The sequence below is a fragment of the Saimiri boliviensis genome, chromosome 2 (assembly GCF_048565385.1).
Source record: "Saimiri boliviensis isolate mSaiBol1 chromosome 2, mSaiBol1.pri, whole genome shotgun sequence".
Taxonomy (NCBI): Eukaryota; Metazoa; Chordata; class Mammalia; order Primates; family Cebidae; genus Saimiri; species Saimiri boliviensis.
In genome coordinates, this window is record NC_133450.1 from 25,779,715 (window position 1) to 25,800,754 (window position 21,040).

General features: G+C 48.4%; 1 protein-coding gene across 5 annotated transcripts in view; it reads right to left on the reverse strand.

Moving 5' to 3' along the window:
- The window catches only part of ADCK1 (aarF domain containing kinase 1), a 152,261-nt gene that overhangs the window by 69,378 nt on the left and 61,843 nt on the right, over positions 1-21,040 (reverse strand). For 4 of the 5 annotated variants that reach the window (XM_039469307.2, XM_003924608.3, XM_074392935.1 and 1 more), the window contains one exon: positions 12,426-12,629. In XM_039469307.2, coding sequence (XP_039325241.1) covers positions 12,426-12,629 — 204 coding nt within the window. The remainder of the gene's footprint in view (positions 1-12,425; positions 12,630-21,040) is intronic. The other variant, XM_074392937.1, reaches the window with a different exon arrangement.

The window sequence follows — 21,040 nt, forward strand, 5'->3', positions numbered from 1 at the left end:
ACAGCAGCTCACACCTGTAATCCTAGCACTTTGGGAGGCCAAGGCAGGCGATCACGAGGTCAAGAGATCAAGACCAGCCTGGCCAACGTGGTGAAACCCCATCTCTACTTAAAATATAAAAATTAGCTGGGCGTGGTGGCACACACACCTGTAGTCCCAGCTACTCGGGAGGCTGAGGAAGGAGACTCGCATGAACCCGGAGACGGAGATTGCAGTGAGCTGAGATGGCGCCATTGCACTCCAGCCTGGGCGACAAGAGCAAAATTCCATCTCAAAAAAAAAAAAAGAAAAGAAAAAAGAAATACCTGAGGCTGGGTAATTTTCAAAGAAAAGTGGGGCAGGGTGGAGCAGACACTATGTAACCCACTATAACATCTGACTTAGGGTACATCAATTGGAGTCCTGAAACTGGGGAGCAGGGTCAGGTCCTCTTAGGTGTGAAGCTGAGAAGAGGTGAGGCTAAAAGCTGCCAACGGCAGCTGGTCATGGAGGGAAACAGCTGTGAATGAAGCCGACCCACAGAGAGAAGCTGCCGGGAGAGATAAAAGAGTCCCAGAAGAGCGCCCCAAGGCCCAACTCTAGCCCAACCCTATCTACAATGTAACACAGCTCCTTTTTTGCCTTGGCTAGTTCAAGTTGGAGTTAAGATCCTTACAACCACAGAAGACCTAAGGCACCCATCTGTTGTGGGTTGAACTGTGTCCCCCAAATATTCATATGTTGAAGTCCTAACCCCAAGCTAGACTGTGACCTTATTTGGAAATGAGCTCATTGAAGATGTATTAATAATTATTTAAGATGAGGTCATACTGGAGTAGCACAATCATAGTCCAATATGACTGTGTCCTTATAAAAAGGAGAAATTTGGACACAGACCAACCACCCACATAGAGAATACTGTGTGAAGATGAAGGCACAGATCGGGAGATGCATCTCCAAACCAAGGAACACCTGAGATTGCCAGCAATCTGGCTAGGGCCAAGGCCTGGAACAGATCCTCCCTTGAAACCTCAGAAGGGACCCACCCTGCTGGCACCTTGATCTCAGACCTCTGGCCTCCAAAACAATGAGACAATACATTTGTTGTTGAAGCCACAGGTCTGGGGCCAGCCCTAGCAAACCAATACACCCGCCATCCAACCAAAGCTCCCTGCCACTCCAGGCCGGTTCGTCTGCTCTCTGAGCATTGAACTACCTGTGGTCATCACTCACCACCAAATGCCAACCCTGTATGTCCTCAGAATTCCCCTCTTCAAATGTTGCTCATCCTTCAAGGACCAGTTCAAAGCCCACAACCTCCACCACCAGGAACCCTCCTCTGAACTTCCCCTGAACTTCCCATCCATCAGCCCCACAGCTGAGGACTTAATTGTTCCCTAATTATTCCCTCTGTGCACAGTTCTGCCTGTTTAGCTTTGGAGGGAGGGGCACAGCTTTAACATTCTCTATACCCTCTCCAACCCCTCCTGCCATACAGTGGCACATGGGTAAGAGAATATCTGTTGCTCGACAAATCTGTATTCTCTAGGTGAGCAAACCAACAAAGTGGTGGATCCCAACCTTCCCGGGGTCAGTGAATGGGGCCACCGTGGGCTGAGGCCCTTCATCTGTGGGAAGTGGATATGGAACAGTCCAGACACACCAGCCGATTAGAGGGTTTGGGCATGACCCTACACATTGGATCCCAACAAACAGGAAGCATCCCACTTCAGCTTGTGGACTAAGGGTGAAGTGGTGAGCACCTTAGTATAATCACCCCAAACCACCGGCAAGACAAAAGGCTGGCAGAAGGGCATGAAGAACCATAGGATCCTGGACTTAACGAAAATATGGCTTCCTCAAAGTCCACAGAAAACCACAAGGTCCCAAGGATGATGAAAGCTGTGGAGGCCCGTTGGGTGGCTCTGGCAGCAAGGCCAGCCCAATTCCTCGATGGGGTCCTGCCCTCTCTTCTGGGCACTAAGCTTCCATCAGAAACAGAACAGTCCAGGAGAAAGAGCACTGGATCAGGAACCAGGAGACCTGGATTCTAGTCCTGTTTCTACCATCAGCCAGTTGTGCCATGAAGCAAGTGACTGCCCCTCTCTGAGCCTCAGTTCCCTCACCTGTGAAATGTGGGGGGGGTCACACTAAATGACTTATAAACCCTTACAACCCGCGAGTTAGTGATTCTCCCAGAAGACTTCTGTCCGAAGCAGTTGTTACAGAGCAACAGAAGGTGAATAAACAGAGTCAGTGTTTGTTAAACCCCAGGAAGAGCCAGGTACTAGGCAAGGTGGCGGATTCAAGATGAGGGTGTTGGTCTTACTGCCAAATTTTGTCTTCACAGCAACTCTACACGTAACTAGCGCAGCTGACAGTGAACTGGCCTTTACCATTCACCAGGCGCTGCCCTTTGGCTGTGTTATAGCTTTCAATCCTCACCACAGCCTTATTCATGTGAAGGCTCTCTTATCATCCCTGTTTATACACGATGAAACCATGGCTCCGCAAGATCACAAAACTCACCCAGGATGACACAGAACACGGTGACACCGGGATTTGAGGTACAGGACACAGGCCGGGAGCAGGGCACAGACAGGGAACAGGCCTTCAGGAGGGCAGAGGTCTCAGGGAGGAGGCCAGGCCAGATGGGGAATCAGGAGGAAGCACAAGCCAGGCCCACCTCGGCCACTGCCTTGCCTCTCCCACAGCGACTAACGGCAGGCCATCCGTCCCGGCTGACAGCCATGCTTCCTGCCATCCATCTCCCACTAGTTAAATTGCAATTTTATGGCCAAAATCTCTCTTTCATAATTGATAAAAATCTTCTTTTGATGTCAGCATTATTGGGGGGGAAATGGGTTTTTTTCTTCTTCATTATGTTTTTAATACAAATGTATTTTTCATTGAGAGCTGCTGGAGAGGCAAAATGAGGCCAAGCCGGGAGGAGTGATCCCACTCCCTGGCCCCAGTCCTCCTGTCCATGGCTTCACGGCCACCAGATCCTTCTGTTTCATCCCAAGAATACTCATCTGGTAGCCTTCTCGGGGACAGCCTGGGGAGACAAATAAGACGCCTGAACAAAGGTAGTGCTCAGGACCAGGAGAAGCAGGTCTACAGACAACCCAAAGCTTCCAGGTGGCTTCGGGCACGTGACACAGACTGGGCTGGTAGAGGGTGAGCTGACCTCAGCTGGACCCTGCCAGCATGGGAGAAAGAGGCCACAACACTCCAGGGGGCAGGGACCCCAGTGGCTGGTGCAGTACCGGGCACAGAGGAGGCGCTCAATAAAGGCACATGAGTCAATAAGAGCAGGATGGGGAGAAGTTAGATCAGCATTGGAAAGAAGGCAGCAAAGAATATGAAAGGCTGGAGGCATCTGTCCTCTGCGGAGCTGCAGACACAGGTAGAGTCAGACACCAGGGTAGGAAGGGCTCTCTTGCACGCTTCTGCTCTGACCACTTCCCTACTCCTACCAGCCCAGGGCATGCTGAGCCCTGGATACAGCCCACACCTGGCCCCAAGGGGACACTGTAAGGGAAGCCAAATCTGGCTGCCACCTTACAAGTGAGAGGCCTAGGAGAGTGGGTCCTAAATACAGAACAGCCACGAACTCCATGACTACGGGCACCTGTGGCTTCTCGCTGGCAATCTGGCTAGACTTCCACCTCTCATCCCTCATCCATGGGATTAGCCCTGCCTGGGGACCAAGAGCACATATGTCCGAGTCCCTAATCCAGAGGAAAGCTGCCAAAGGGCCCTGGGAAACTGTAGCAATTAACCCTAACCAGCTGAGCTGCCCCCCCAGGGAAACTCCAAATGTGGGAGACAGAGCCCTAGAAACCCAGGCTGCTGCTGGGAATTTCGTTCTTTTTTTTTTTTTTTTTTTTTTTTTAGATGGAGTCTCTGTCTGTTGCTCAGGCTGGAGTACAATGGCACGATTTCGGCTCACTGCAACCACCACTTCCCAAGTTCAAGTGATTCCCCTGCCTCAGCCTCCCGAGTAGCTGGGATTACAGGCATGTGCCATCACGCCCCAATAATTTTTGTATTTTTAGTAGAGATGGAGTTTCTCCATGTTAGCCAGGGTAGTCTTGAACTCCTGATCTCAGGTGATCCACCCACCTCAGCCTCCCAAAGTGCTGGGGCCTTTAGGGATTCCTAATAGTGGCAGGGAGAAGGCTGACCAGATAGAATGCTGGGTACTAATCAGGAAAGGAAGAGAGAGGAGGAGTCTTCTAACAAAATAGTACAGTTGGCTGGGCGTGGTGGATCACACCTGTAATCCCAGCACTTTGGGAGGCTGAAGCAGGTGTATCACCTGAGGTCAGGAGTTCAAGACCAGGATGGCCAACTTGGTAAAACCCCATCTCTACTAAAAAATACAAAAATTAGCTGGGCGTGGTGTCAGGTGCCTGCAATCCCAGCTACTCAGGAGGCTAAGGCAAGAGAATCGTCTGAACGCAGGAGACAGAAGTTGCAGTGAGCTGAGATCACACCACTGCACTCCAGCCTGGTAACAAGAGCAAAACTCCATCTCCAAAACAAAAAAAAAAAAAATAGTACAGTTATGTGCCGCATAACAACACTTTGGTCAACAATGGACCACATATACAAAAGCGGTCCATTATGCTAATAATACCATATTTTTCCTGTACCTTCTCTATGGTTAGATACGTAAATACTCACCATTGTGTTACAATTGCCTAGAATCAAGCCTCCCTCAGGCTCACATTCTGAAAAGAACAGGCTATACCATATACCCAAAGTGTACCGCAGGCCATCCCACCGAGTCTTGTGTAAGTACTCTACGATGTTCACACAGCAATAAAATCGCCAAACAATGCATTTCTCAGAACATACCACTATCACAAAGCAACATATGACTGCATATGGGACAGAGAACTGTACCAGTTATCAGAAAGCCTAGGTAGAGACTCAACTCTGCCAGAACCCCAGTTTCTGCTCATAGAAAGCACACAGCACAACACACAGAAATCATTATTAATGTTTACTGGCCCTCGCCCTGCAGCAACCACGCTCTAGATCAGGCATCCCCAAACTTTTTACACAGGGGGCCAGTTCACCGTCCCTCAGACCGTTAGAGGGCCGCCACATATTGTGCTCCTCTCACTGACCACCAACAAAAGCGGTGCCCCTTCCTGAAGTGCGGCGGGGGGCCGGATAAATGGCCTCAGGGGGCCGCATGTGGCCCACGGGCCGTAGTTTGGGGACGCCTGCTCTGGATGCTCCACGTTCTTTAACTCATTCCACTCCACGGCAAGCCTAGGTGACAGGTAGTGTTATTATTCCAATTGTAGAGATCAGGAAATGGAGAGAGGGTAAGTAGCATGCCCAAGGCCCCAAAGCCAATGTACCGACAGGCAGTTTGGCTCCTGCCTACCTCCAAGGCTCGCTATGAAGCTCCAGGCCGCGTGAAAGCAGACCGAGGGTACACATGTGCTATCCTGGTAGAGGGCCACGTGGGGAATTATGATGGTTAATTTCACATGCCAACCTGGCTGGGCCACAGTACCCAGATATGGGCCAAGCATTACTCTGGGTGTTTCTGTGAGGGTTTTGTCTTGCTATGAAGTGTTGCTCTGTCACCCAGGCTGGAGTGCAGTGGTGTGATCTTGGCTTGCTGCAACCTCTGTCTCCCAGGTTCCAAGGATTCTCCTGCCTCAGTCTCACAAGTAGCTGGGATTACAAATGCACACACCCACACCTGGCTAAACTTTTTTTTTTTTTTTTTTTTTTTGCGACAGAGTCTCACACTGTCACCTGGGCTGGAGGGCAGTGGAGCAATCTCAGCTCATGGTAACCTCTGCCTCCCGGATTCAAGGGATTCTCCTGCCTCAGCCTCCCAAGTAGCTGTTATTACAGGCACCCACCACCACACCCGGCTAATTTTTTATATTTTTATAGAGATAGGGTTTCACCATGTTGGCCTGGCTGGTCTCAAACTCCTGACCTCAGGCAATCAGCCTGCCTCAGCCTCCCAAAGTGCTGGGATTGTAGGCGTGAGCCACTGCACCTAGCCTGTATTTTTTTTAGTAGAGGTGGAGATTTCACCATGTTGCCCAGGTTCGTCTCGAACTCCTAACCTCAGGTGATCCACCTGCCTCAGTCTCCCAAAGTGCTGGAATTACAGGCATGAGCCATCACACCAAGCCATATGAGGGTATTTTTAGGTAACATTTACAGTTTATTTGTTTACTTCAATTTTTTTAACTTTTTTTAAATAGAGATGGAGTCTCACTATACTATCTAGGTTTGTCTCCAACTCCCGGCTCAGGCAATCCTCCCATCCCGGCCTCCCAAAGTGCTGGAATTACAGGCATGAGCCACTGTGCCCAGCTAAGATTTGCAGTTATATTAGTGGTCTTTGAATAAAACAGATTACTCTCCATAGCATGGGTAGGCCTCATACAGTCAGGTAAGTGTCTGAATAGAACATAGATTAACATTCCCCAAGCAAGAAGGAATCCTGCCAGCAGATAACCTTCAAACAGTCTTCAGACTTGAAGTGCACCATTGGCTCTTCCTGGGTCTCCCAGCCTGCTGGGCCACTCTGCAGATTTTGGACTTCCCAGCCTCTATAACCACACCAGCCAATCCCTAATAATTAATCTCTCTCTCTCTCTCTCTCTCTCTCTGTGCACACACACACACACACACACACACACAAAGCATGTGCACACGTGCATACATACACGCGTAGGCACGTGCCCACACACACACATTCATATCCTATTGGTTCTATTTCCCTAGAGAGCCCTGAATTACACAGGTATGATATCCAGCCCAGCCCTGGCCAACGTGCCATAACCTAAGGGAAGAGATGCAAAAAGAGGGTGCCTTTTCCCACTTCCCATCGAGTTCTCCATGGGACAGCAGAAGTGCTGTGTGCCCCTCACCCAGCCAGGCCTTCTCCTGCCTCATCTCTCTACTTCTGTCTTGTTCATGCTGGTCCTTGTGCTTACAGTGCCTTCTCTCTGCCACCACCACCAAGTTGGATAAACAGTTGATATTCTTGGAGGAAAGGCTTCTTTACCTCTTTTCTGAACATTTGCTTAAACCTTGAGCAAACAAGACAAGCCACCCTCCCGCTGCACCCACAGGGTCTTACAAAACAACTAGATATTAATTCTTCTACCCGTTGCACAATGGTATCCCTGCACCTTCTCTCTCCTTCATTCTCTTTGAAACTCCAGATAGTGCATCAAGAACACAGAACACCTGCAACATACAGCACTTGTCCCTACGTACTACGGGGAGCTGTAAAATAAAGTCCCCTGGGAGGGGATCAAGGGGTGAAAGACTGATAAAAACAAATTTCAGAGTACAAAAGCCAAACCACACCACCCAGACACCAATACAAGCATTGTCCCTAACTGAGGTATTCTGTGCTCCACGCAGCACCTGGCCTCATTTCCTTCAGTTTCTCATGAGATTTCAGAGATGCAAAGAATTTTATCTGATACAACTATATTCTAGGACAGAACCGTGGACCTTTTTTTTTTTTTTTTTTTTTTGAGACAGACTCTCACTCTGATGTCCAGGCTGGAGTCCAGTGGCCCGATCTCAACTAACTGCAACCTCTGCCCCCTGGGCTTAAGTGATTCTCCTGCCTCAGCCTTCTTAGTAGCTGGGATGACAGGTGCCACCACCATGCCTGGCTGATTTTTCTGGTTTTGGTAGAGACAGGGTTTCACCACGTTGGCCAGGCTGGTCTCGAATTCCTGACCTCAAGTGATCTGCCCACCTCAGCCTCCCAAAGTGCTGGGATTACAGGCACGAGCCCCCATGCATGGTTTGGACCATTTCTTGAAACAGGCTGTAACAAGATCTGACTTGTCTGTATGTCATGGGGGCAGGTACAGACGTGTGTGCATGCGCGCGTGTGTGTGCATGACCAAGGAGAATGGCACGGCATGGCTGACAGTTCTACAGATCTTTCCTTAATTCCCACCATATCTCTATCCCCAAACTTCCCGCTCACTTCAAACCTCCCAGTCTACATCTTCCTCCACTTTTCAAAGATGACCTCATCTCCCACATTACTAAAAATTCAGGCTATTAGGCAAATTCCTTCAACTGCCCGACCGCATGCCAACCCTCTCCCTGTATCTCAGTCTCTTCATCCTTCTTCTGATCAGGTCCCTCCCAAGTTCTCCTCTCCCTCAGGCTCACATTCTGAAAAGAACCCTCTAGGCCCTTCATAATGTGGCCTCAGCCCTAATCCTACAACCTCTGCTCCACTCTTCGCCGGCTGAATGCCACATTGTAATCAGCAAGACTTCACTGTTCACCTCCGTGCTTTATGTTTTCCCGTCCCTGCACCTCTGCTGAGCCCAGCATGTCAATCAGTAATGACTTCCTCCAACTTCTACCTCCTCCAATTCCCTCCATCTCTAAGGGGCTGGGTCAGGGGCCACCTGTTTCAGAAAGCCTCCATCTGCCCAAGGCAACCTCTCCCCACTGCAAGCTCCTTGGGCACTATGTGATCATGTATTACCATGATGAGTGAACCTCCCTGAACTGCCAAGACTAGAATGAGGTCGTCCCCATCCCTGGCTACCCCCAAGTGTCTGGCATTGTCCTCCTTCACTGAATACCAACTGCACAGACCAGCGGGAGACAGAAGGAATGAAGGAAAAGGTGCTGAAGCACAGAATCACCAGCCATGAGAGACTGTGGAGCATCAGAGAACTCCTAACCCCCATGAGGAGGTGGAAGGATGAATTGGTAGTTGTAAAGAACTGTGCCACGTCCTCCAACATGGAGCCGAGGGCTCAGGCGCCCAGGGTGGTCAACAGCCTCGTGGTTGAGGCCTGTGCTTGCCCATTCAGGGTGTAGAGATGTCAGCCTGGGTTCCTTCAACAGCATAAACCATGCCCAAGAGTAAGTCTCGACCTCCTGGAAGGATCCCACCACAGGGAAGGACCTGGTCGTCATACCCATCCGTGACTTGCAAGCTCAGGCGCCATCTGCTGGCCAAGGTGAGCATTGCATCTGGACCCACAGCCCCAAGGGCAGTCAAGGGGACCAAGGCTGGGACCAGCCCTGACCCAGTCCAGACCCTAGTCGCTTTTGGGGAGGCAGATATGATCCCACCTCCCAGAGGCTGGGCTCCTGATGGCTTTCTGGAACCTGTCTTTCAGAATATAAGCCTAATACCAAATAGAGGAAAAAAGTAAGTTTTCTGGTAATACTAGCTGAGAAACTTCCAAGACATGCACACAGACACACACACAACTCCTTTTTTTCCTGCCAAACAGAAGCTGTTATTTAGGGGATCAATCACCAGCCTGGGAATCAGAGGATGTGAAGTGTCATCCCGTTGCTTGTCACCGGCTTCCCCTCAGCAATGTGGCCCCCAGCACACTCCCTGCCTGGGCCAGTGCTATGGAAGGATGGCGCCCTTCACGTGCCCTCACCTCTGCACTGATGGTGCCGCTGATGTGCAGAAATTCTGACTGATCCAGAAATGAATGTGAACTGCGGGGTCCAGTAGTCCTGCACTCTCAATCTTACCCCTATACCCATGCTGGGAACACCCCACGGGGCTGGGCCCCACCTGCCTGGAACACGGACATAGTGACCTCTAACGCTGCTGTTGTTGGGAAGGGTCCTCAGAGGCATATAGAACCCACAGGCTCAGGCCAGGCTGGGACGCACCATCCAAGCGCCTCTCTCACCATGCCACCCCTCTCTAAAGTCTGAGTTTCAGGGGCACTTATGGAATCTTTGAGCTCAAGGTAACCTCAAGCCTATCCTAGCACTGAGAAAGTGGTGAGACATGACCGACAGCTTTTTTTTTTTTTTTTTTTTTTGAGATGGAGTCTTGCTTCTGTTGCCCAGACTGGAGTGCAGTGGCTCGATCTCGGCTCACTGCAACCTCCACCTCATGGGTTCAAGCGATTCTCCTGCCTCAGCCTCCCAAGTAGCTGGGATTACAGGCACCTGCCACCATGCGTGGCTAATTTTGTATTTTTAGTAGAGACCATGTTTCACCATATTGGCCAGGCTAGTCTTGAACTCCTGACTTGAGGTGATCGGCCCGCCTCGGCCTCCCAAAGTGCTGCGATTACAGGCATGAGCCACTGCACCCAGCCAACAGTCTCTTTAAGCCAGGGCTAAAATGGAGCTTTCTACAGGTCTTGGGGCTGGCATGGAGCTGAGGATGAGTGGGGCCCACTCAAGCATCCTAGAGGCGACATTGCTCCCTGAAAAGTGTCATGGGAGGGGCTGGAAGTGGGTGGAAATGCCAAGTGAGTGACATTCCCCCGCCCTCACACCCCCACACGCACCCAACCTTCTTCCCACATGGCCCGGCTCCCCTCCCTCCACCCACACACTGGGAAAGTGTGTCACCAGGGAACAAATGCCATCTTCCCAGGGGAAGGAGGGGGAAGAGGGCAGGAAAGACTGATTGTGTGCCTGTGGGAGCCTGGTAAGAACCCAGAGGTCCCAGAAGAAGCTCCCCAGCTGTGAGGGATGCCCCTCAGAACCATGCCTTGGACAGTAGCCCATTTTCTCAGGGGGCTAAAGAAGCATTGTGGGGCAGGAGCCACAGGGCCACTGTGCTCAGGGCTAATCAGCAGCGGGTAGAGGGGACTGGAGAAGATGCCCTGAAGAGCAGGTGATGTCCTCCAACCCCAGACATCCTTTAGCCAGCTGAGTGGGCCATCATGACTGCTGACATCCCAAACTTCCCTGGTTCCACCCTGGCGTGGGGACAGCCACTGGCCTGCCCTTGTCCTACTCCCTCCCCAGCTCTCCAGACAAGTCGGCCTCCAAGGGTTAACTACTATCTCCCTCTCCAGCTTCCACCCCCAGGGAGCTACCACACACCAGCAATGATGCACTTCACACTATTATTACCGTGATTTATTTAGTTTTAATTTGGGGGTGAATCTCGTGCTGCTAGAAGCTGCGGGCCAAGAGTCTTGGCAAGAGGCAAAGCCATGCGTGGGCCGGCACTGTGCCAATTCTGTTCTCCCCTCTGCCTGGGGTCCCTCTCTCCTGACCCTGCTCCTCCCAGTTTGCAGCTCGCTCCCCGACTCCAGCCACAGATTGGGTTTACCTTTCACTCAATCTCTCTCCCTTCGGAGGAAATGTTCCTCATGGCAGAGGACTCATAGAGGTTTCTATGCTCACCTCCTGTCTGATCCCAGCCCCACTCCAGACCAGGCTATCACTGAGAAGTGGGACACCTTTGGATGGAGGCTGGGTACCTGGGGCCAGCTCCACACTAAGGACGAATAATCAGGGCCAGCTCCCTGTAAAAATGGAACCACTGGTCTTTACCAAACCTCTGCCCTACTCTCCCAGCCCTGCAGCAAGTAGCCTAAGGATGCTACTTCTAGTTCATCCACTGGCTCTTTAAGCAAACCCTGGGTACCTGCTAGGTACAGTTCCAGAGTTATACAAACAGGGTAAAAGGACTGTGGTGGTCTTCATCCTCAAAGACTATGACTTGCAGGGAAACCCTTAGACACAACTAATCAAGCCACAAGTTGCACAAGTATACGGAGCAAAGTTCTGCAGAGCCCAAAGGAGGGATAAGATCAGTCAAGGGAGGGTCACAGAAGACTTCCTAGAAGAGCTGGGATTTGGACAGGAAACCCAGCACTCAGCACCCTGCCTGCCATTTGCTAGCTGGGTGGACAGGTGGGCAGATGGTCTGAAGTCACCTGACAAGTAGAGAATAAAGACAAGACAGCAGGCAGATGGTAGACCACGGCACAAGCACCAAGGACTAAGAGAACACAGCGAGTTTGAGACAGGTAGCACAATGGGACCAGAGCACGGGGAAAGAAGGACCATATAGTATAGGACACCATTATTATACAAATCATAGCTAATATTTGATGGCCCCTTCTCTACATCAGGTACTATACTAAGCACCTTCTATTCATTATCCCATCTAATCCACACAGCGACCTTAAGTGGTGAGCACCATGGTTACCCCCATTTTACAGACAAGGAAAGGGAGGTGCCAAGATAAATCATTTGTGCAAGGCCCAAGCTCTTGGCTCCAGAGACTAAACCACAATGCCACTCTGCCCCACCAAACTTATGGACAGGTATGTTGAAACAGGATGGGATCGGCCTTGAAAGCCCTGCTAAGGATAAATTCAATAAGGCATTAAACCTTCAGTAAGTAACAGATGTCATTAGGTTGAACCATATGAACCATATATAGGTTTCAGGTCAATAACAGTCTCATATGAACTTTTTCATATGGTTGAACTGGTATGTTTCACTGAGTGCAACTGAGACGCCTTCCGAACTCTGATTTCAGCAGCGAGAGTGGCTGTGACATTTGGTTTTGTCACTGGTGGATCCCCAGCATGCTGGCTGAGACTGCAAGAATTTAGCCAGGGCCTTTTCTGAAGCATCCCAATCCAGGCCCATCCCCCCTGCAACGGTACCTCCTTGCCCAGATCCTCTCGGATGACCTGGCGGACCTCTTGCATGCTGCTCTGTGGCGCCTGGCTGTGCAGTACTTTCAGCGTGCTGGTGTACTCCTCTGGCAGCAAGTAGTCCAGAGCCCCCAGGTGCTGGCCCACCTTGATGAAGGTGCCCCGGTTGGCACAGCAGAGCTCACAGAGACGCCTGGCAGAGCGCAGGTGCACCTGCAGGAAGACAGTTCAGGGCCAGAGAGGTGTGAGTGCAGGCTGTTCTAGATCTTGTTCCCTTCTCCTGCCCACTCTGCTTGAAAACCCTCATTACCCCACAACGTCCAGGGCAGGTGCGTGCATGCACACATGCACACACGTGCATACACACACACACACACACACCCCTTCTACCTTGCTGTCCAGCTTTCTAATACACAGGGAAGTCAACTCCAACCTCATACAGAAGCAGCCTTCACACATGGCCCAGTGTTTCCTATCTCCCCCTCTCCATCAAAACTTACCTGGTCTGGGTCCCACTCCCTGGAAGTAAGCATTCAAGGCTCTTAATCAAGTCTAACCTACTAATGATTCATTCAAGGGACACTGAGTTAAAGCACTTGCCAGCCACCCCTCAGACATACTAATGATGTTTTGTTTGTTTGGGCCTCTACGCTTTCTTTCTTCTTTTTTTTTTTTTCAGAGATGGGGTCTCGCTATGTTGCCAAAGGTGGAGTGCAGTGGCTATTCACAGGCGCAATCCCACTACTGATCAGCACAATAGTTTTGACCTGCTCTGTTTCCAACCTGGGCCAGTTTAGCCCTCCTTAGGCAAACTGGTGATCCCTCTTTTGCAGGGGTCTCCTATTAACTGGAGGAGTCACTGTACTGGGGGGTATGAGGCACACAGAGAAGGCATCTGGGCAGGCTGACTAGGACGGAGCAGCCTAAATTCACATCCGGATGCTCACCAGTCCTTCCGGAGTTGGGAGGTGGCCCCATCTGCCCCTAGCCTGCAGATCCACACTCATCCCCCAACCCAGCTGAGGGCCTTGCTACTGTGAGGCTCCTGCCTTCCAAGAGCTAAGCCTCTGAGGCAGCACGGGCACATGCAAAAGACAAAGGACCTCAGTACCCTGTGGGGACCTGGTACCAACCTTCTACCAACTCAGTCAACCAAGAGCGTGAACCACAAGGATAGCCTTATACTCTTAAGTGCCACGTAGGACACTGATGTAATGAACACATATGGGGGCCATAAAATCACGTGAGGAGTTAAATAAGAGTTGACAACAAAGGTGGAAGAAGCGTTCAAAGATCCTGTATAATTAGTTACCAAGTGAACCACACAGGAAACCGTTACTTTAGAAATTAAGAAGAGGGTTTTTTTGTTTTGTTTTTTTGTTGTTTTTAGCTCCCACATATAAGAGAGAAGATGTGACACTGGAGGTAGTGAGTGGAAAAACAGATAAGAGACTGGGAAGGATGGGTGGCAGGGAGGGGGAGGATGAAGAGAAGTAGATTAAAGGGTGCAAACATAAAGTAAACTTGAAGGGATAAAGTCAATGTTTGATAGCAAGGGAGAATGACTGTATTTAGAAAACTGTATTGTAAGCAGGGCACAGTGGCTCACACCTGTAATCCTAGCACTTTGGGAGGCCAAGGCAGGCAGATCACAAGGTCAGGAGTTCAAGACCAGTCTGGCCAGTAGGGTGAAACCCCGTATCTACTAAAAATACAAAAATTAGCCAGGCGTGGTGGTACATGACTGTAATCCTAGCTACTGGGGAGGCTGAGGCAGGAGAATCACTTGAACCCAGGAGGCAGAGGTTCAAGTGATTCTCCCATCCACCCACCTCCCACCACAGCAGAGGGGATGCTTCACACTCCAGGCACTAGCAGGTCGGCCATCCTTAAGCCCACAGGGGCCTGTCCACTTCAAGGTCTGCTAGACTTTTTTTTTTTTTTTTTTTTTTGAGACAGAATCTCACTCGGCTAGAGTGCAGTGGCCCAATCTCAGCTCACTGAAATTTCTGTCTCCCAGATACAAGCAATTCTCCTAAGTAACAAATTCCAGGCTCGCACCAGCACGCCCAGCTAATTTTTATGTTTTTAGTAGAAATGAGGTTTCACTATATTGGCCAGGCTGGTCTTGACCTCCTGATCTCAAGTAAGGCACCCGTCTCGGCCTCCCTAAGTGCTGGGATTAAAGGTGTGAGCCATTGTGCCCGGCCAAGGGTATTTTTTTCTTTTTTTCTTTAGACCAAGTTTTAATCTGCCTCATATTAATTAAAAGCATTGTTACAGCCAGCTTGGTTTGGGGTTTTGGAGGGGGGCAATGAATAGCTAATAAGATCAACTCAGTGTTGATTAGTTACTGATTAGGCCAGGTGGAGTCAAGACTCAAGGAGGGCAACCCTTTACCCACATCTAAAGCCCCAAGAGCAGGGGTTCCAGACCCAAAAGTAGGCAGAAAGGTATCAATGTCAGACTGAATCCTGGCTCCCCATCAGAGCCAAGCAGTATCTCCAATGAGGGTTAGGGGCATGTGAGTGACAGAGAGGAAAGAGACCATCAGACAGACACACATACGCACCCCACACACAGAGAGAAGGGCAGACATGGAAAGAGAAGGTGACAGATCCCAAACTGACGTTTAATTAATTATTCTAGTCAGAAATTTAAGCCCTAAAGGAATGAAGTGTTAACAGTGGTATCTCTGGACTGTGAAATTATAAGAATATTTTTTTCCCTCTATATAGGTTTTTCTGTATTTTTCAAATTTCTTTTCTTTGGAGACAGAGTCTCACTCCGTTGCCCAGGCTGGAGTGCAGTGGCATGATCTTGGCTCACTGTAGCCTCTGCCTCCCAGGTTCAAGCAATTCTCCTGACTCAGCCTCCTGAGTAGCTGGGATTACGGGGGCCCACCACCATGCCCGGCTAATTTTTGTATTTTTAGTAGAGACAGGGTTTCGTCATGTTGCCCAGGTTGGTCTCGAACCCCTGACCTCAAGTAATCCACCCAGGTTGGCTTCCCAAAGTGCTGGGATTAAAGACGTGAGCCGGCCGGGCGCGGTGGCTCAAGCCTGTAATCCCAGCACTTTAGGAGGCCGAGGCGGGTGGATCACGAGGTCGAGTGATCGAGACCAACCTGGTCAACATGGTGAAACCCCGTCTCTACTAAAAATACAAAAAATTAGCTGGGCATGGTGGTGCGTGCCTATAATCCCAGCTACTCAGGAGGCTGAGGCAGGAGAATTGCCTGAACCCAGGAGGCGGAGGTTGCGGTGAGCCGAGATCGCGCCATTGCACTCCAGTCTGGGTAACAAGAGCGAAACTCCGTCTCAAAAAAAAAAAAAAAAAAAAAAAAAAAAAAGACGTGAGCCACCGCGCCCAGCCTATATTTCCAATTTCTTATGAGTAATAAATAATATGTCAATAATGAGAGAAGTTTTTATATCATCCCTTTTCAGTGTCTTCTGAGAATGGAAAGTCCAGCTGATTTTTTTTTTTTTCAGCTTTCAATGGGCAAGATTCTGCCACACAGATTGTACCAGCTTTGATCAGAAAGAATCCAGCATCTCTTTCCTAATTTGGCAGGGTCACATGGCACACATCTGTACTGCCCCTCAGAAAAAATGAAATTGTAACTCCTCATCCCCAAGAAATCAGGCCAGTACTGTCTGCAAGGTCTCTTTTCTGGATATTAATCTTTACGTTGTCATTTAGTAAGCAAAGTAAAGCTAGCTCATTATGTCTTGGGGGGGAAAATGTTGCAGTCTGTAAATATATTAAAAGAGTTTAACCTCAAACTAAATCCCACTCTGACCACACATGGGATAGTTCTGTAGTTAAGAACACAGGGCTGGGCATGGTGGCTCATGTCTGTGTAATCCCAGCACTTTGAGAGGCCGAGGCAGGTGGATCACCTGAGGTCAGAAGTTCAAGACCAGCCTGACCAATATGGAGAAACCCCATCTCTACTAAAAATAAAAAATTAGCTGGTTGTGGTGGCGCATGCCTGTAATCCCAGCTACTCAGGAGGCTGAGACAGGAGAATGGCTTGAACCCAGGAGGCAGAGGTTGTGGCGAGCCAAGATCGTGTCATTGCACTTCAGCCTGGCACACAGAAGCTGGTGGACTTGGGCAAGTTACATAACTGTTCTATACTTCAGTCTTTTCATCTATAAAAGTAAGATAAAAATAGTACCTACACCTCATAGGGCTGCTACAAAGATTAAATGAGCTGAGGTAATACGTGTGTCCACTTAGCCAGAGCTGGTGTTTCTATACTTAGAACAAGCGGATTGGGATTTGTTTCAATCATGTGTCGTAAGACACACAAACACAGAAATGATTACCATGAAAGCAGAAGTCTTTGCTCACAAATCTCTAGAAATAGCATGATGGCATGCCACGCAAGGCCACGTTGGGCAGCACCAGAATCAAAGGCAGAGGGGAAAGGAGGAAAAACGTGGACAAGAGCCTTTGCTGCTATTCCCTGCAAAGGAATGGTCAAGGCAGGGTAAACAGATTAGGACCAGTTAGTTTGAATAATTTCATGGGCTCTGGGGGATAGGAGCTGTACCTAGTTTTCCACTACCTAATGATGGGGCAATTAGGACAGGGGAATAGTAGCCCAGACTGTAAGAGCCTGATAAAGTAGATGGCTGTGAGGTACGGGCTCTGAATTGTTGGTCTGCAATATGAAAAGCAGACTCTTGTGAGCAGTGGCTCGCCCCTGTAATCCTAGCACTTTGGGAGGCAAACAAAGGCAGATCACCTAAGGTCAAGAGTTCAAGACAAGCCTGGCCAGCATGGCAAAACCCCATCTCTACTAAAAATACAAAAAAATTAGCCGGGCAGGGTGATGGCCACCTGCAATCCCAGTTACTCAGGAGGCTGAGGCACAAGAATTGCTTGGACCCAGGGGTGGAAGTCACAATGAGCCAAGATCACGCCACTATATTCCAGCCTGGATGACAGAGTGAGACTCCATCTAAAAAAAAAAAAAAGGCACACTCCCAAAAGAGCTGCTACCTATCTCTAGGAATTAGTTGACCCTGGGAGGAGCAGTCTCTCCAATGCCAGCAAAACCTCAAGATGTGAAAGCACCAGAAAATACAGAAAATAAAAAATGGGATTAATCCAATACTCTAGCTATATTCCCTTGGGGATCTCAACCAGTATCATGGCTGTAAATACCACCCACACATTGATGACACAGAGACGTGTATCTGCTGTTCAGACCTGTCCTCTGACTGGAGCTTGCTGATTCCAACTGCCTCTGTGACATCAATTACTCCAATATCCAACAGGCTCTTCAAACTTAGCCTGACTTTCCCCCTACTCCCACCACCACCAAACCTATTCTTCCCACAGTCTTCCCCATCTTAGGAAATGGCAACGCTAAACTTGGAGTTTTTTAGGCCATAAATCATGATGTCAGCCTTGACATTTCATCGAAAACAGGGACTAAAATTACCTTCCCATCTGAAAAAAACTGGACAACACATATAAAACAACAGTTTTCAAGATACTGGACATTAGACAAGGAAGAACAAGTGATCCCTGAGAGATGAAAAAGAAACAAGGTGAACATGATGAATGCCCTAGTTCACTGCATTGGCACTTTCCAGGCTGACGTGGCAGGGAGGGGAAGCCAGTCAGTGACCAGAAGACTCCTTGAGATGAGGAGATGGAGCTGACAGTCCAGAAAGAGTTCAAAGGACAGAGCAGTGAAGAGAAAAGTGTAAAAGAAAGAACACTAAAGATATGCAGAGAGCCCACCTCATATACAGCTGAGTACTAATCAGCACATGCATATCCAAAAATTGCCTGAGTCCAGGAAAAGAACCCAAAAAGAGTACGATTCATAGGGCCTATTTCCACCAGCCAAACTGAAAAAAGTCTCATAATCCAAGGGACATTTGTTGCAATACCCAGAAAGCCTTGCATCAGTAATGATATATATCCAAAAACAAATACTGTTCCATTGCCATTTAACAAATATTCAAAGCAAGATCTTAAAAAAAGCAAATTACTTCTTTTTTTTTTTTTTTTTTGAGATGGAGTTTCGCTCTTGTTGCCCAGGCTGGAGTGCAATGGCGCGATCTCGGCTCACCGCAACCTCCGCCTCCTGGGTTCAGGCAATTCTCCTGCCTCAGCCTCCTGAGTAGCTGGGACTACAGGCACGCGCCACCACGCCCAGCTAATTTTTTTGTATTTTTAGTAGAGACAGGGTTTCACCATGTTGACCAGGATGGTCTCGATCTCTTGACCTCGTGATCCACCCGCCTTGACCTCCCAAAGTGCTGGGATTACAGGCTTGGGCCACCGTGCCCGGCCTAAAGCAAATTACTTCTAAGTAACTTAACAGTGTCCCAGAACAAAGCTCAAAATGTATAAGAATACAAAAATATCTACCACCCTAAAAATAGAAGCACAATGCTGTGCACGGCAGCTCTCACCTGTAATCCCAGCAATTCGGGAGGCCGACTGGTTTTGAGCTCAGGAGTTCAAAACCAGTCTGGGCAACATGCCAAAATCCCATCTCTACAAAAAACACAAAAACGACCTACACAGCGGCGTGTGCCTGAAGTCCCAGCTATTTGGGGGGCGGAGGCAGCCCAGGAGACAGAGGCAATAGTGAGCCAAGATATGGACGGCATAAACGAGACAGAAAGTGAACTCTATCAAACTTCTAGATATTAAAAATGTAACGCATGAGATGAAAAGCACAAGAGATGAGCTTAATGGCAGATCAGACATTGCAGAGCAAAAAATAATAATAATAATAATAAGGACAGGCATGATGTCTCACGCCTGTAATCCCAGCACTTTAGGAGGCTAAGGGGGATGATTGCCTGAGCCGGAGATTTCGAGACTAGCCTAGGCAACACAGCAAGATCCTGTCTCTAAAAAATTAAAACATAAAAAAAGATTGGGCCGAGCACAGTGGCTCACGCTGGTAATCCCAATACTTTGGGAGGCCAAGGCAGGTGGATCAACTGAGGTTAGAAGTTCAAGACCAGCCTGACCAACATGGTGGTGAAACCCTGTCTCTTCTAAATACAAAAAATCAGCCAGGATGGTGGTGCGCATCTGTAATCCCAGCTCTTCAGGAGGCTGAGGCAGGAGGATTGCTTGAACCCAGAAGCCAGAGGTTGCAACGAGCCTAGATTGTGCCATTGCACTCCAGCCTTGGCAACAAGAGCAAAACAACTTCTCAGAAAAAAAAAAAAAAAAAAAAAAAAAAAAAAAAAAAAAAAAAAAAGATTAGTGACCATGAAAACCTGGCAATAGAATCTATTCAGAATGAAACACATAGAAGTAAAAATAATTTTTTTACTGAAAAGAACATCAGTGAAGTGTGGAACAAATTCAACCCGTCTAGCAAATATATAGTTGAAGACCCCAAAGGAGAAGAGATGTGGTACAAAATACATATATAAGATATATTTAAAGATATAATGGCTGAAATTTTTTCAAATTTGATTTTCTTTTTTTCTTTTTTTTTTTGAGACGGTCTCGTTCTGTTGCCCAGGCTGGAGTGTAATGGCACAATCTCGGCTCACTGCAACCTCCGCCTCCTGGGTTCAAGCAGTTCTCCTGTCTCAGCATCCCAAGTAGCTGGGATTACAGGTGCCCACCACTGCATCTGGCTAATTTTTGTATTTTAGTAGAGACAGTGTTTTACCATGTTGACCAGGCTGGTCTTGAACTCTTGACCTCAGGTGATCTGCCAGCTTTGGCCTCCCAAAGTGCTGGGATTACAGGCATGGGCCAGACAGCATACCCAGCAAATTTAATTTAATTTTTTTTTTTAAACAGAGTCTCACTTTGTTGCTCAGGCTGGAATGCAGTGGTGTGATCTCAGTTCACTGCAAACTCCATCTCCCCAGTTCAAGCTATTCTCCTGCCTCACCCTCCCGAGTAGCTGTGATTACAGGTACACACCATCATGCCCAGCTAACTTTTGTATTTTTAGTAGAGATGGCATTTCACCTTGTTGGTCAGGCTGGTTTTGAACTCCTGACCTCATGATCCACCTGTCTCAGCCTCCCAAAGTGCTGGAATTACAGGCATGAGCCACCACACCCAGCCAAATTTAATTTTTTTTTAATGTATAAACTAATAAATCCAAGGACCTCAACAAGGCCCAAGCACAAGCAACATGAAGAAAGCTACATAACTTTTTTAAACAATTTATACAGAGAAAAAAGATACAGACAAAAGAATAAAGATAAAAATGACAGCAGATTTTTCGCTGGAAACAATACAAGCAGAAGTTAGTATATAGCTACATCTCTGAAAACAAAGAATTCTATACCCAGCAAAGAAAATCTTCCAAAAATAAAGGTAAAAAACCTTTGCAGACATAGGAAAACTAATAGATTTCATATCCTGCACTACAAGAGACGTTAAAGAATCTTCATCCAGCAGAAGAGAAATGAAAACAGATAAATATATGCATCTATATAAGGGAACAAAGAGACCAGAAATAGCAAGTTTCTGAGCAAATACACAAGAATTTTTTTAATATTTATCTCTTTAAAGGATAAATGATCTGAGTGGGCCAAAAAAAAAGAAAAGATAAATAATTGCTTAAGCAAAAGCAGTAACAATGTACTGTGGTGTTTATAACA